This window comes from Lithobates pipiens, unplaced genomic scaffold (genome assembly GCF_037356315.1).
Source record: "Lithobates pipiens isolate NorthernLeopardFrog02 unplaced genomic scaffold, aLitPip1_a1.2 Scaffold_16, whole genome shotgun sequence".
NCBI classification, from domain to species: Eukaryota; Metazoa; Chordata; class Amphibia; order Anura; family Ranidae; genus Lithobates; species Lithobates pipiens.
This window is the reverse complement of record NW_027507748.1, coordinates 86217202-86234791: the sequence shown is the minus strand read 5'-3', so window position 1 is coordinate 86234791 and position 17590 is coordinate 86217202. Positions and strand designations below refer to the sequence as shown.

Below are 17590 nucleotides of genomic sequence, written 5' to 3'. Positions count from 1 at the left end.
TAGGAGAAGAAGGGGGGGGGGGGGGGGGTGGGAAAGGAGAAAAGACAATGATAGTGGAGATGAAAAGAGAGAATGGAGAGAAGAAGAGACTGAGAAGCAAGAGAGAGAATGGTAGAGAAGAGGATTGTAGAGAATGGGAGAAGATAGGAAAATAGTAGCGAAGAGGACATGGGAAATAGTAGAGGACAAAAAAACGAGAGTGGAAAGTAAAAGATGAGTGGGAGAGGAGAGCAGATGAAAAGAAAAATAGAAGCAGAAATGTTTTCTTTTAACAAGAAAGGAAACCTGTGGTAAAGATGTATGGAGATGGCCACTGCTGGTGTCTTTTTTTAATATAACCATCTGCCTGTTCTTCTTATACAAATTGCATCAGTGTGATGTCAGTCACGGACATGGAGCAAGTATACAGATTAAAAGTTCTGCCCTTCCTACATGCGTTTTGCAGGTTAGTCTTTCAAGCTAATAAAGCCAGGAACACCCAGGCTCAAGGAGGTCACCAATGACAGCCTCTGTGTTTCTCTCAGTACAGGTAAACTTCATACAGGCATCATTATTGTATGAAATAGAATTTGCCATTTTATTTGTATTTTGCAGTGTACACGATACAGTGGGTCACAAAGTGCTCCTTAATCAATTTCAGTTCAATACCCGATCTGCACAGCACATACTCTGCAGACAAAAATATCTATTGATTTCTTTCCTCCATCCTCTGATGTTTTTCACAGCTAAGGCCAACCTGAATGTTTGAGTGCAGTAGGTAACAAAAGAGCTGCAATAAAATGCCTTACTGGAGGGAAGTCACCCCTTGGCACAATTTACAGACTCTGATCTGCAGGCTTCCTCTAGTCAAGGCATTTGTTTTGAAAACCTGGTACAATTGGTGTATTTATGTGAAGCCATTGGCTTTTATTTCCTAATATCAGCTATAAAGTCACAGTTTATTTTCTTGATCTGCTATTAAACACTGTATGCATATAAACATGATCCAGCTCTGTTCATTTGTTGCAGTGTATGTTTTAAACTCAATATTACAGCATTAATGCCCAATTGTAACTGCCCATAAAAGACAGAAATTAATTCAGGGTGGATCAGGCATGTTAGATTGCTGTACGGAGACCGCAGTGTTCCCTATCAGCAAACTCCTTCCCTGCATAGGACTTCTCTGGGGGGAGCATTAAAAAAAAAAAGAACACAGAGACAATCTAAGCTTCCTACTTTACCCACCCTAAATTGATTTCTATAATTTTTTTGGAAAGCTTCTTCTCTTTATGAAGAATTGCATGGTTATCATGCTAATCCAAAAGCTACTTTTTGTCACTGCTATTGGACACTATAACTCACAGTGAACTGGTATGTGGTCTAGGAATCAGACTGTGGCTGCTTTCATCAGGGTCTCTCTTGCTTTGAGACTAATTTCCTTGCTCCTTTCATACTACCAGACTGCTCTCAGGCTTAGAACTTTGGCTTTTGTGTGCACTTATTCATTCTTCCTCTCTCATCAAACTTCCACCTCAAGTATCATCACTCTGAGGATCTCACTCTTATGCTGAAGTCTCAAGTGATTACAAGTCATTTAATTACACACCTGCATGGCTGATATACAAAATTGGCAAGTGTATACCTGTCACTGCAAATACACTGTTCAAAGTATAAATCCACCTGAAACTCTAATTACATGTATATTACTAACTCTTAAAGCCCAACTCCCCTGATACAGTATTTCAGGTTGGCATGGCTGCTGGAAAGTTAACTGCTTATTTAATGTCATGCCTGATATATCCTTCCAAATTGCCAACTATACCCAACTGCTTTGGTTACTACACAGGTGATGGCTTTCTAGAACATCTCTTGAAGCAGGAGATTATTGTACTTTTATCTCTCAACAAATGGTTCTTTTAGGGTTATGGGGAGGGTCAGTGTTAGAGTTGTAAGGAAAGTTGATTGTAAGGTCACCTGAGACCAGGTGACAGATGCACTCCGTAGGAATCGGAAGTGCACCGCTAAGATAGTGGACCCTAGGGCTGACTGCTGTGGATTGTACCCAGGGAGGTTCAGGAAGCAGGTCTACTGGATCATTAACACAGATCCCAGTTGGAGCTAGAGCATAGATTCCCCAGGGCAGGAAACAGCAGGCTGGAACAACAAGGATAGTAAAGGGATAAGGCAGAGGTCAGGGGAACTAGCAGACAAGAACAACAGAGTATACGCCAAAGATTCAGGGTCACAGGCAGACAGGGATAGTCGGGGGCATGCCAAAAGGTCAGGGTCACGAGCAGACAGGAATAGTCGAGAACACGCCAAGGTCGGTAACAGAGACAAACATAGAGGACACGGCAAGCAGGGAACGGGAACCCAAACACACAGTGAATACACAATGGTTTATCAGCACCACTGCCTTGCAATGCACAGGTTAATACAGGGTTCCCTGAGAGGGCCTGGGGTGGAGCCATGCTTAGAGGAGAGGTTATAAAAACCACCAGGTGGAAGTGGCTGGCCTCTTAAGAAACACATGGATAGGGTAGGCTGACAGACACACATCACTGCATAACCATGACTTTGATGTTAGGGTTACAAGGAGGGTTAATGTTAGGGTTACAGGGATGGCTAATGTTAGGGTTTATGAAGGGTAAATGTTAGGGTCACATGGAGGGTCAATGTTAGGGCTACAGGTAGGGTCAATGTTAGGGCTACAGGTGGGGTCTATGTTGGGATTACAGGGAACGTTGATGTTAGAGTTGCATAAAGGGTCAATGTTAGGATCACAGGGAGGGTCAATTTTAAGGTTATATAAGGTTTATAGGAGGGGATAATGTTGAAATTACAAGAAGCGTTGATGTCAGGGTTTATTGAGAGTCTTCATAAGCCAGAGGACAGCAAATGGTTAGTAACTCTCAAATATCAAATAAGATTCATCATTATTTTACTGTATGGAAACCTGACTTTTGATCACAATGATTTGCCATGGAAAATACAGATCCTTTCATCACACACTTCAATAAAAGAAAAGTGTGTGTGCTACCCACTGCAGCCAAACCGATTTTGCCATTTTAGTGGATAGGGTATAAAAAGTTATTGATTGATACCCTGCAACACCCCCCAACCAAGTTTTATTTTAATTTTTTAACATACATTGCAAAATACAACCAGATATATTGTTATGAGCAATGAAAGTGTGCCACTTTCACTTTTCATTTCTGTTTTATTTACAGATCAGAAGAGTGAATTCTCAGCGTCAGCATTGGAGACTCTTAATAAAACTTGTATCCATTCCATCTTGGTTGGCTGATTACGTAAATGACATGTCTGGATAATGTCAGATGTCACTTGTTTCAAGGATTAAACACCAAGACTGTAAAACAATTAAGCAGACATGCTCACTGAGCCAGAAGGGTTTCTGCAAATAGGATTCCTGTGTGGATTTCAAGTGACATTATTCCAATATTTCATGCTGCAATGGGATCTGCTTTACTAAAAGAGCTCTAACATATATAAGCCAAATATACAACAGTTGTAAGGATAAAACGGAAAGTAAATGAGTTACATGCAACATCAATAAGAAGGGCTCCACTAACCTGACTGTACCATTCAGACATGTTTTTCCTATAATACATTTATATCAACTATCTAGGCTTCATAGACACATAGTCATTTGCCAACTGCATCTACAGTAACACACTATTAAAGTAAAAAAAATGCATAGTAAGCTGAGGTTGGTTATTTTATAAGTTTTCCAATGCTTTCTTCTTTTCCTTGGCTTTGAAATCTACCTTGAGCTTTTGTTGTGCAACCACATAAAACCACATAAACACAGGTAAATAAATCACACACAAACTTCATGAAATAAAACTATAAAACATATGTAAAAATGTTTAGGAAAAAAAATCAACAGACCACAAAACATATCAATAATAACCCGTTTACTTGTTTAGATGTCCATTACATTCAAATACATGTAGACCAAGCTGTCCATTGACAATTACATGGGTTGGGACAAATTGTCACACTGCAAGGATTTTTTTTTCTTTTCAAAACGTCTCAGTACAAAACAAAAGAATCCCCCCACCAATTCCTATCAGACCATCACTATGATGGGCTTCCTCAATAGTGGATAGCAATGTGCAAGAAGAAGTAACACGCCAAAATGAGAAGGTTCCATTTGTTGAAAGCTCTCTAACCCTCAAATCTATATTTCCTATACAAGCATTTTAAAAACAACTTTTGAAAAAAAAATCCTCAGCCTCAGGTTATGAAAGTTCTGGGATTCACAGGTAAAGTCATCATGTCTCACTGCTGTCTTGGGAAAGCTGGTCACTGAAAATCCCATGACAGTACATGCCCTTTGCAGAGTGTATTTTTGTGGGATTTTGAGTGACCAGCTTTCTCAGCAACCAACTGTGGGGCGATTTTAAAATATTGAATACTATTATTACACACATGAACTGCCGTCCATTACCAAGATACTGTATACTAATTTTATGATAGTGGTCTTTTATTTATAATCCTTAAGAAAGGCTGAGTAGTGGCAGTACCACTCCGTCAGTCAGGTTTCAGCATGCTTTAAGAGTTTGGAGACAAATGGGAGGTGCTTAAGCAGATTTCCAGGAGGAATAAAACACAAGAAGACCTCAGGATAAGGTTTATTTATAATAGGGTGGGCTGGGGTAGAACATTGACCAAGTAAGCCAAAACGCTTCAGGCTCTGAAGTATTGCTCTTGGACATAATCTATCTGGGGGGGATGACTAGCTGAGGACAATTACTAATATTTTGGCCAGTGGGATAGTATAGCAATATGTGTATTTAGCTGCTTGCCTAGAGTTACACTCTATTATAAAATCTAGCATACAATTTGGTTTAAAGAAAACAATTTTAACTGGAATCTCTTTTATCTATAGAACTCTGGTAATCAAGTAGCATCTAATTTAAAGCATCGCAATTAAGGAGCCACATAGGCTGGTGTATTTGAAAAAAATATACCTAAAGATACCTTTCTCAAGAGGTTTATATTTATCCTGACTCTCAAACAGCAATATAAATTAAAGCACTTGTCTGGGGATGCTGTGGTTATTAAATAGACCAGATAGCAAAATAACATTTTTTAAAGCATTTTCTCATTTCCCTTGCTGCTGGTTTTGCGGAGACACTGGGCCGAGAGTTGACAGGTCAATTATTTCACTACTGAGCTGCTTTCCACAAATGTACAAGAACCCAAATCGCCGCTCATCTTTTTCCATGGCGACAAAAGTGGATTCCATTTGTTACTTTTTGCAAGGCCAAAGAGGTAGGAGATGGATGCACGCAGGATGGTGACAAATACAGGTTGCCGATAAAAAGTCTAACTGCGGGGAAATTAATTTTTGGATGGTGGCCTTTGAAGTACCATTCTATATAAAAAGTAATCCAATGAAACTTGGCCCTGTTTGGAAGGTGTCAACTACCTTTGATTTGTTCATCTCACTCTCTGTGTTTTTTATTTGAGGCTGGTCTGCTTGCTCTCAGGAGATTGCTATTTTTATTTGAAAGAAAGTGTAAACTGACAATTTGTGTTGAGCTATTTTCTAAGCTGTGCTCAAGCCTTTTTCCATAAAAGAAACACTGCTCGATCAATGCTGGCTTAGCTTTTATTGTGCTGCACGGAAAGCTTAGAGAACTGGAAAAAGTAGGCACTGTTTTCAGTAAACACAAAAAGTGTGGATTTACAAGGATTCAATAAAATAGTGCCACAGTTTAATACTACATCCAATTGATGCAAAAATTTGTAAAAAAAAAAAAATAGTATCATAGGTTTTTTTGATCATTAGAAGCTTTAATATTTAAAGCTGAAATCCATGCAAACAACTAAATAAAAAGAAATATATATTTGAAAGCTGCCAAACGGATGTTGAATTTTGTCCATTTGGTTCATTACACCGCTCTGCCACACAGCAAGGCTTTGGCTTGCAGACCTGATTTTTCTCTGCTGCAGCTAAATAACATGTATAGGTCTTCTCCCTCCCCCAGTCTGTGACTAGACAGTAAGGCTTGGTTCACATATGAGCTGCATATGGCTCACAGCAGGGGTCCAGTGTATGCTGGTTCACCGTTTCAGCTCAAATTTTGGGCTGAATTCGGACCTTGAAACAGACCAAAAGATGCACAGCCTTTTTGTGCAAAACGCAACGGTCCCGCTGCAGAGATATGTGAACTGTCTCCATAGAGAGCCGGTCAAAATTTCCTGCTATTGCCAATTGGATGCGAGGATCACGCATCCAATTCACAATGGTGTGAACCCAGTCTTAAAGTGGTTGTAAACCCTTTACAACCACTTTTTACTACAGGTACTTGCACAGTTTAGGAGATATCCCCTGTATCAGCATGTGTCAACATCATGCACTGAAGTAACGGCACATTCGTGCTGTTGCTTCAGCTAGTGTGCCATTACCTGCGGCTCCTGGGCGCATGCGTGGGAGTGATGTCATCACGGCTCTGGCCAATCACAGCGCCGGAGGCCGCGATACCTGGATGTAACTCCGGGATCGATGTCGCCAGACGGACCAGTGTACGAGGACCACTGCAGGGGCTTTGATCTAAGGTAAATATTTCATAATGAGCTAGTATGCTATGCCTTTGTCTTGCAGGTTTTTTTTTTTTTTGTTAGTGGGTTTACAACCACTTGAAGGAGAAGCAGCAGACTGAAAACTCATTTGTCACACTCCTTCTTCCCTCAATTAGCATAAAGATTGTTGGCACATGGACTTGGCCCTCTCCCAGTCTGATTTTTTTAGTACAGGAAGTGAAAGAAGTTGATAGCAGATCAAATTTAGGTGGTCGTGCTACATGCATTAAAAAAATACATTTGATTATATATTAATGAATAAAGAGTTGTATTAAGTGTTTTTATATCTGCCAAGAGTACAGTAGCTACAGTAAAATTGCAGGTTTCTCACAGAGAAAGTGTGGTAGGGATCCTTCCTTTACAGGTTTCTATGATCAGCTCATCTACCAGTGGCGGCTTGTGTTTTATTTTGTTGGTTGGTCGGCAGCACACTCTAGGCACTTACCCCATCAGTTGTGGGCAGGCGGCGGGCAGCGGCCAGGTTGCCCACCTAAGCGTTCAATAGGATCACCTGTCCTTTCAGCCAATTGGGTAACGGGTCTCAAGACCCACTTCCTGATTGGCGGGAGGAGTATCAGTGTGGCGATGGCGAATATTCATTCACTACTGTCGCACAATTGGGTGGGATCAGAGCGCAGTGATCTGCTCCCAGAGTTCACCCTTTTTGAAGCCTATTAGTGCCTCTGGCTCTAATCACTTGCTTCAAAAAAACACACCCCTACCATTGGAATACATGCATCCAGCACCCTGTATGTAGATCAGGGGGCCGTGTGCATAGATGGGGGGGTGGTGCCCGTGTGCCCACAATGAATGGGCCACCACTGGGATATACAAACTAAATTTTTGTATTGGTCATATGGTGCCTTTTGCACCTTTAAAAAGGACATGGGACTCAAAGCATGCAACAAAAACACAAATGCGGGTGCGTTTTCATGATTTTTGCTGCATTTTTTATGTGTTTTCCATTCATTTCAATAGGGAGGTGTGTTTTTGGTGCTTTTTTTTACCATACCACACATACAGTAAAAATGCAGAATGCAGGACTTTTTAACTGCTTCAGCCCCGGAAGATTTTACCCCCTTTCTGACCAAAGCAATTTTTGCGATTCGGCACTGCATCGCTTTGACTGACAATTGTGCGGTCGTACGACATCACACCCAAACAAATTTGACGTCCTTTTTTTCCCACAAATAGAGCTTTCTTTTGGTGGTATTTGATCACCTCTGCAATTTTTATTTTTTGCGCTATAAACAAAAAAAGAGCGACAATTTTGAAAAAAACACAATATTTTTTACCTTTTGCTATAAAAATATCCACCAAAAATCTATAAAAAATGATTTTTTCCTCAGTTTAGGCCGATATGTATTCTTCTACCTATGTTTGGTAAAAAAAAATTGCAATAAGTGTATGTTGACTGGTTTGCGCAAAAGTTATAGCGTCTGCAAAATAGGGGATATTTTTATGATGTTTTTATTATAATTTATTTTTTATTTTTTGCTAGTAATGGCAGTGATCTGCGATTTTTATTGGGCCCGCGACATTATGGCGGACACGTCGGACAATTTTGACACATTTTTGGGACCATTTGCATTTTTACAGCGATCAGTGCTATAAAAATGCATTCATTACTGTAAAAATGTCACTGGCAGTGAAGGGGTTAACCCCTAGTGGGCGATCAAGGGGTTAATGTGTTCCCTATTGTGTTTTCTAACTGAAAGGGGGAGGACTCTGTATAAACAGACGATTTATCTGTTCTCCCCTCAGAGAAACTGTGTGTTTGCACAAACAGATCCTGGTTCTCCACGTGCCCCGAGTGATCACAGTCCGTGGGCGCGGCTCTGTGGGCGAGCAGGGGGCCTGTGCATGCCCCTAGTGGCCAAATCTAGAAGCGACGTAACATGACGGGCGGTTTGCGCAGCCAAGCCATGTTTCCGCAGTGCGACTGCGGCAGTTGGTTGCCAAGCGTTAAAATGCAACTGACCTGCTAGTAACTACAGCTGAAGAGCTGTATAAGATTTATTGGTTATGCATTATTCTTCCGCTTTTTGTAAGGCAAAAATGAAAGAAAAAACGATCAGTGTGAAAGGGTCCAAATATAAAGAATGAGTGAAATGTGTGTCAACAGGCCAGGAAGACACAGACAGCAATACAAATCACTGTCTGTGTCCCCTCCGGAGAAACCTTCTGTCAACATGTGCAGCTTAGCAGATTTTTATATTTATAGCAGCTGGTGATGTCACCAATGCATGCACGCTGTGTTTTCAATGGACATCCATTTAGAGCACTGTTGCCCGACTGTGCACATGTGCGGGAGTGATGTCATCCTGGCCCAGCCATTTAAAATGGCCGGATCCCGCAAACCTGGAAGGATGATTAAGTGAAGATGGAAACCCTTCCAGAGGTAACAGTGGGCTGCTGGAGGGCTTCATTTTAAGTTAAATCTGTCACAATGTGCTAGTATGCTGTGTATACTAGCATGGTATGACTTAAACCACACAGGGGCTCAATTTTTTATTTTTTTGTTTGGACTTTGATACCGCTTTAAGACATAAGTTCATATTTATATTAAAGTTCCTGAATGTGTCTATTTTATACTACTAGCAATCTAATGTAAACTGCTTCATACAAGGAATGTTTAAAAAGCAATTAATGACCCAATATATACATTTTATTATGAATACTTTAACACTGAGTTGAAGGGAGCGTTTCATAGCTGCCTGGAGTTCATCCTTAATCTTCTGTCAGCCAAATATTTCCTCTAAATTTATAAACATGCTACAAGTTCCAGCAATACACAGCAATCACAAATTTCAGTTTCTGATATTAAGACCGGGGACCTTGAAAATGCTTAAATTGATGTCAAGGGTAAAGTAAATAAAACATATTTTTGCCATTATATACAATATTTTATTGCCGGCTGACTTGAGTGCAAATATGTCAAACTTTGTAAACTGTGAAATCACTCTGCAGCCAGAGCAGTTCGACACCGATTACCTTCAATGTTTGATGACATTTGACAGATGATAAAATTATTTATCACAGATGCCAGAAAGCCATGGCAGTAGGTAGCGTTGCTGAAGGTTACATTAATCTGTGCAACAGATCGAGCCTTGTGACTTTCACGTATCTCTGGGCAAAAAGAGCCATAAAAATCTTGCTCAATATTGCAAGTCTAGTGGCACTTAAAGTGTCCTTTAATGTATGAAATTACTACCACGCTTGTTCTACAACCTAGCAATAAATGAAAATGTCACCTCTTGAGCCATCTGTAGATTGAAAGAAAAAGATACATGCCCTTCCATATAACAATTAATTGAAGTAGGGAAGTTTGGTAAGTGTATTATAAAGGGGTAAAAATTCTCTATGTCTTCATTTTGGGCCAATTATTTCTTCTTGATAGTACCATTTGTGTACGCAACTACCAACTATGGAATAGGCTTATGTCCAAAGGTCTGAATTTATTTAAAAAAAAAAAAAAGCCACACAAGTTAGGTCTAGATGAGCAAAAGTATAAAGGCACGAGAAGTCTCTTGCCTAAATTTATTAATTCTAGACTGGCTACAGATTGTCATCTGACTTGAAAGAAACAATGAAAAGTGAGATCTGTGTCCATTGCCAACTGCACTACTGTACTGCAAGGACTTATCATAGTGTTTTCTCTCTGTCAGCTGACATTTTAATATGAAAAGTGATTTGCAGCTCTTACACATAGAGGCTTTGTATGCCACTTATCATCCCCTAAGGAACCTATACACGACCCAGTGTTTGTCTGATCACAAAATTATGCCCTGGCTGCAAAGACTGGGCATACCACTTTTATTCAAGCTACAACAGAAAGATGTTAGACATTTAAAAGGTCACACAAGTAACAGGTGAATCTTGGAAAGATGAGTCAATCCATGTTTTTTATGTCTTTGATGCTTTATTAGAAAGATCTCCCCACCATAATTTCTGACTCCATCTTGAAGATTTTGGTATTCTCATCCACCTTGCCAAACTCCCACTGTATACTCTATAACAGCCTTTCTGAATCTTTTTAACCCAATAACGAACCCTTGATATAAACTTCAGGTTTCAGAGAACCCTTGCTAAAAGCAATTAATTGAAGATCAGTGGGAAAAAATGTCCCTTACATTAGTGGTCAGAATGCTGCCCTTACAGACAGATAAGGAGCTCATTGATGTCATGCTGCTGGCACTATCATGTGGCATTGGCCCTGGTACTATTTAGGCACCATCAAATAAGAGGTCGGTCTTTCACAGTGCAAGGAGCCCATATCAACCTCTGGAGGAACCCTAGGATTCTACAGAACCCAGGTATAGAAAGAATAATATAAAACAGATAAAACATCCAACGGGAAGAGTGAGAATACCATAATGGCAGCATCAGATGCGCAGACTGATTAACTTAAAAACGGAAATCTCACCAACAGGGCTCACAGTAAAAATGAACAAATCTTACTCAACGTCTATCGAAAATATTAATATTAGCTCACTTGGCACCGTGATCTTCTTAGACTGTAGGGCGCCATGACATAATCACACTATATTTGTTGAATATACCAAAGATATCATCTATTTTTCGAACACTGTGGTTTGACTCCTATCAAGATCACCCCTTGTGTTGCTGCAAAAAAAAAGCTCCTAAGCAAGGCTCCCTTCTAGACTTATTTTATGTAAGAGTTACTAATAACAACAGCTAATATATACTTAAACACCATTGGATGTTGTCTCAGGTAAAGCAACAACACCTTCCTAAAATGACAAGTTCTTATTTCATCAGCTTATAGCAACAGCATATTTTATGCAATGTCATTGTCAGTGTCAGCTAAACATTTAGTGTTTGGGAATGACTAGGGTTATCCAATTTTCCTAAAAATGGCTAGTCCCTTGAAGCTGCAGAAAAAGTGGATATACTCCCCTAGGAAATTTTCCTAGGGTGAAAATGATGAAATTGATGCATATGGACAAGGCCCTGGGCCTCGTTATTTGAAAAATCCTGGTAACAGAACACAATAGCTTGCACCAGCTGCACAATAAATGTAAATATATTTTAGATGGAAAGTGTTGTGGTTTAATTCCTTTACAGGAATCAATAATCCTTTTAGTAAATTCTGTGGTAATCAGCAGAAAGATTTTACCATTTATGTATTAAAAAAGAAGAGCAGTCAATTTTCAATTCTGTAAAAGAAGTTATAATAAGGAGAATGAATGCAGCTCATGAAGCTCTCTTACCTTCCTCCGTTGTCCGGGCTGACTTTGACTCGCTATCCATTCCCTGAAACTCATTGAAATAAGGTCGAACCTTAATCTCATAAGTAATCCCCTTTTTCAGGTTGGATATCACAGTGCTGCGCTCAGCTGGAACCTTCACTTCCAGGTTCTGCCACGCAGATGGACTCTGCAGACCTGACGTCTGCCTGTATATCACCCGATATCCTTGTATGAACTGCGACTGACGATCAACCTGCACAGATAGAAAAGAAAAAAGCATTATGAATAATGAAACTGCAATGACAGGATAAAAGAGAAGTTGTCGCAAGGCAAGCACCCGTGAATGAAGCCACCAATAAAAAGCTTTACAATTTTGGCTGTGTTGCATGCAATTTTAGGGGCAGTGATTTCAACTGAATGGATACAGCTTGGCTACACCCAACTAAGACGTGACCCCCAAGTAAGGGAAGGGCAGCTTACACCTCTCTCAAACTGATATTTTGTTGCATACAGAGATGGTCTTAAGAAACTTCAGCACAGGGATATGCTCTTCTAGCCAAATTTGGGCAGACATGTCTTAATAACCCGAAGGTGAACACAGATTTTTGAAACTAAAAGAGATTCCATATAGTAGATACCATAAGATACCAAAAGGTGCATGAACATAGCTGCAACATTGCAAAAAGCCACTTTAAAAAAAAGATTGTAAGGTCATCTTTCAAGGTGTGGGTATATCCAACAATGTAGTACTCTGTGTTGGAAAACCTATGACATGAAAACAGGGTGGTGTGTCTGAGCACATACAAATACCAATTTTCAGAAAGTTGGTATTTGCATGGGCTATTTGGGGATTCTAGTGCATTTTCTATCCAAGGTTTTGGGGCAAAAACAAGTCTATTTTAAAATGCCTACTTACCATAAAGTAGGAATTTGTGTGAAAGATCATTATACACACACTGTATGCATAAAAAGTACATTTTTTAAGACTTGCACATATTTTTGCAACTTGCAACTTTACATTAAAGTAAAGTGGCAATAGCAATAGACCAACAACTCTTCTGTTTTACTTCACCCACACATCCCGGGGAAGACTGTAAACTCTTGGCCTTGGAGGAAACAACAACTAACTTGGGGTGAATTGCAAGAGCTCAGCAAGATGAATGATGCTCAGTGAAAATAATTTGCACTCACTTAAATAAAATACTAAATAAAATACCATGGCACCACAAATATACCTTATCATTCTCATGCTTTTAACACATGAGCAAATTTCAGTTTTAAATTTTTTTCCCACATTAACCTCCTTTGTAGCTCCTTACATCCAGTCCCATAACATCTTAGAGCTACAAATAATGTCAATGTTGGAAGAATGGGGAGCAGATAGCTACATGATACACATCAGGTGATACTGAGTGTGGGTCCTACTCTAATTGAGGTTTTCACTGGGTGAGTATTTATAATCAGGGCCACCAGCCCAACATATATTATTTTGTTCTGACCTGGGGTAAATGCCCCCCTGCAAAGGAGGCATACTCATGAAAAAAAAACAGGGGAGCAATGGTAACAATAACATTTTCTCCTCAAGATGGGGAAACTCAAACACAAACTACATAGCAACTTCTCATCCATAGACTCTGTTGAGAGTTTAAAATGGCAGTCTCTCACTAATCAGGGCTTTACTGAATTGTGTCAACTTAGATGCACTGCCATACTATCTTTTAAACAGGAGAATCAACCAATCAGAGCTAAAGCTTGTAACAGAGAGAGCTCCATTGGAGACTGTCATCCCCTTAAAGGCCACCTAACATTTCTATTAGTTACTAAGGCCCTAGTACTGGTTTGATGTACTGAAAGGTTTGTGGCAGAACTGCAGGATGCTTAGTGTGTATGGAGCAGGCTGTGTTAAAGCAAGCACCTTGTGTTGTCTCCTTGTTAGAACCAGTCTTAAGTTAATATTATATGCTAATGCAAAATAACAGCTTCACTGTAATAGCCGACCATTCATTTTAACATAAATCTCTATACTGATTTTCTCTTTTTTTTGTCCACAAAAATAGTAACTGCCCCTTAAAATGAGCTACACATTGTGCTCATCATTTATTCCTAACATTAACATTACAGAATATAATACTCTGGAGAAAATATAGAAAACACTTTCATGACTAGGGGCAATAAAGTGCAAAATGAAAACACATTGATGCAATTTCATTTAAAATCTCATATTTAGCAGTTTATTATAATATACGACCCTTATGTTTTCACTTTTAAAAATAGCAACTACTTCAAGAGATTGAAACCAAATGGCATTTTGTAGCACATTTAAAACTTTAAAAGAGAACGTAATTTTATACAGCCATATGTTTAAGATTTTGAACATGTCCAGTCTGTCTTTTCTGTAAGCCTGCATGTATTAGGTTAGGATTTTTTTTCTAAGCCCTTTTAAAAACTGAATGACAACTAAAGTAATGCAAATTGCCTTAATTAGTAATCTGACTTCACAGTAACAAAGTTGTTTCCTAACTTTCCAGTGGTCTACATACATCCAGTTTTCAGCTGAACTGCTGTGCGCTGTTTAACCTGTCAGCTTCTGTCAATACAATTAATACAGAGTGTTGACTCTGTTGACAGCGAACATGAAATTGTTTAAGTAAGAGGCAGGATGCATGGTGTGTTCAGATTTCACCAAAACAGCATTTTTATTCTACAAATAAGCAATTAACCAAGAGAAAAGCAGTTGAAAACTAAGATACTAACATTCCACTTGTATTTGAAATAAACAAATCTTAGGAAAAATAACAGTGTTTCAAGATATCATGCTATATGGGTTAGACATACACAGGAACCTTTGATATTTTGAGGTGATCCAAATACATATACATTAATTTGAGCAAACAGACCAAATGCCAGAGAAGCAGATAAAGGTAACTGGGATTAGATTGGATTGGATTCCCTGGATTTGTATTTCTGTACAGCCAGGTCTGTGATGCAGACACCCCTGCCAGACAACACAGGCAGTTTCCTGTCTCCCACTGCACCCAAAAAAATATATAAACCCAACATTTAGACCCCTTTTACACTGAACTATAGTTTTGGGCAAAAACTAAATTTACCGACATAGCGGGAACTCATCAGGAGTACCGGCGCTACATAAATCTTATTTTTACATAAAAATATTGCCACTATATTGGATGATCTGTATACCACGGTCAGTGATAAACTGCAGTTTCTCCAGTGCTAAGAGATCAGGGAGGTAGAGATTCCACTGCAGCCTATATATACGCCCACATGTGTGATGCCAATATCATGTGACCTGGTTAGCTCTGATCCACAAGTAATTATTATTAAGACACAACTGAGCATGTGCAGGTTGGCTACTCTGCCTTTGTTAGGTGGCCTTCCCCAGATACTGCAGGAAGGAAGGATCTGTGCATACAGAATAAAACAGCCTTTTTTACACAATGCAGAAGATTAACCCCTTAAGTTCCACAGTGAGTATAACAAGCATGCTATGCTGCATATACAGACTGATTTTACTGTTGTGAGTTTAGTAACACTTTAATGGCTAAACTGCTGGCAACAAATGTGAGTGCCCCCCTAAGTGAAAATGTCAAAATTGGGCCCAAATTATTTTGTGTAGCCACCATTATTTTCCAGCACTGCCTTAACCCTATTGGTCATGGAGTTCACCAGAACTTCACAGGTTGCCACAGGGGTCCTTTTCCACTCCTCCGTGATGACATCACAGAGTTGGTGGATGCTAGAGATCTTGCACTCCTCCACCTTCTGTTTGAGGATGCCCCACAGATGCCCAATAGGGTTTAGGTCTGGAGACATGCTTGGCTAGTACTTCACCTTTACCCTCTCACCTGCACTCAACTTCTTTGGTCGACCATGGTGAGGCCTGTTCTGAGTGGAATCTCTCCTGTTAAACCACTGTATGGTCTTGGCCATCGTGCTGGAGCTCAGTTTCAGGGTCCTGGCAATCTTCTTATAGCCTAGGCCATCTTTATGTAGAGCAACAGTTTTCTTTTTCAGATCCTCAGAGAGTTTTTTGTCATGAGGTGGCATGTTGAACTTCCAGTGACCAGTATGAGAGAGTGAGAGTGATAACACCAAATTTAACACACCTGCTCCCCATTCACTCCTGAGACCTTGTAACACTAATGAGTCAAATGACACTAGGGAGGGAAAATGGCTAATTGGTGTACTCACTTTTGTTGCAGGCGGTTTAGACATTAATGGCTGTATGTTAAGCTATTTTGAGGGTGCAACAAATTTACACTGTTATACAAGCTGCACACTCACTACTTTACATTGTAGCAAAGTTTAATTTCTTCAGTGTTGGGGGAAGGGGGTAAATCCTACCAGAGCTGAAGTGGTTAAGGGCCACTTAACACTAAAATGCTGTGCAGGAGAGCCGCGTTCCCGTGCAGGTTTCTGCACCACATTCCACTCACACTGCTCATGAAATCTGCTGCGGGGGTCAGTGAAATTGTAATGACACCCACACTGAATCAAAAGTACCATGGAATGCTCTACCTTATATTTCAAAACGTAGTGCAAGCACTACTTTTGGTGCTGTGCATTCGGTGCATTCGTGACATATGTGATAGATTTGTGTCAGGAGGGAGAGCGCAGAATGGAGCTTATCTATTCAGAACACAGTTCTGCTTTGTGTGTGTGTGTGTGTGGGGGGGGGGGGGTTGTTCCTTCCCTCCGATAAGCTCTTACATCAGGGATGCCCAACCTTTTGAAGAGCGAGGGCCACTTAAGCGACTTGGTAACTGGTCGTGGGCCACAATGAGCGGAGCGGGTGGATGGCATGTCCATGTTCACTCTGCATTTGCAGAGCGGACACAGACGCAGCCTACAATACTTTTTGGCAGATCGTATTAGAGGTAGAACACAAGTTGGTTTAAGTTTGCCACTATTTAGTGGTGAACGGAGGGTCCAATTGGTTGGACTGTCGGACTGACCGTGTGAAAGGGGTCCAAGGCTGCTTTCACAATGATGAGCTGTGGTTTACCCGCACCACGTGTGCAACACAGTGTACCTTTGGCTTTCCTGCTGTTTTCAATAGATTTCTATTATATTCTGCAGGTTTGGTGCACTTTCAGAAAGCTCACCAAACTCGCAGGTAATAATAGAAGTCTATGGCTCAGTGCAGGTAACCTGCAGGTAAACTGCTCTGCACCTGCGGATCAGTTTGAAAGCAGCCTAGTAACCACTGCAGAAAAGATATGTCCATATATACACTGTGATTTTAGTAATAAACTGATCTTTAATAACAGTATTCTTTCTATTCTATCTCAGAGCAGGAGGTCGCGGGCCACATCAGAGGGCTCCTTGGGCCACATGTGGCCCCCGGGCCACTGGTTGGGCACCCCTGTCTTACATAGTGTAACTGCAGCCTCTCCGCCCCTTCCTCTGTGCTCCTGACAGTTGAAAGGTTTTTTTAACACGATCTACACTTTTGAAGGGGTGTAGAGAGGAGAAGACTGCAGATAAACAAGTAAAACCTATGTAAGAGTATTAGTTTTATCTCTGTGTATCATCTGAGGCTGTTCACTTGACTGGGTATATGTAAGGGTTTACAACCACTTTATTATACAAAACTCTACATTTGCCACAAACACAAACATATGGAAGTCATGCTTATCCTTTTCAATTTTATTTGAAACTGCTGGCTGTGTTATAATCCCAGTTGTGAAACTGCTTTGTATACTGGATATAAATTATTGTACATTTCCAAGATAAAATAAGGGAACTAAATCAGTTTGCGT

The 17590-nt window shown here is 40.1% G+C and overlaps 1 protein-coding gene across 20 annotated transcripts in view; it reads right to left on the bottom strand.

Moving 5' to 3' along the window:
- Positions 1-17590, bottom strand: part of ROBO2 (roundabout guidance receptor 2) — a 1315320-nt gene that overhangs the window by 81970 nt on the left and 1215760 nt on the right. For all 20 annotated transcript variants that reach the window (XM_077480077.1, XM_077480086.1, XM_077480092.1 and 17 more), the window contains one exon: positions 11829-12060. In XM_077480077.1, coding sequence (XP_077336203.1) covers positions 11829-12060 — 232 coding nt within the window. The remainder of the gene's footprint in view (positions 1-11828; positions 12061-17590) is intronic.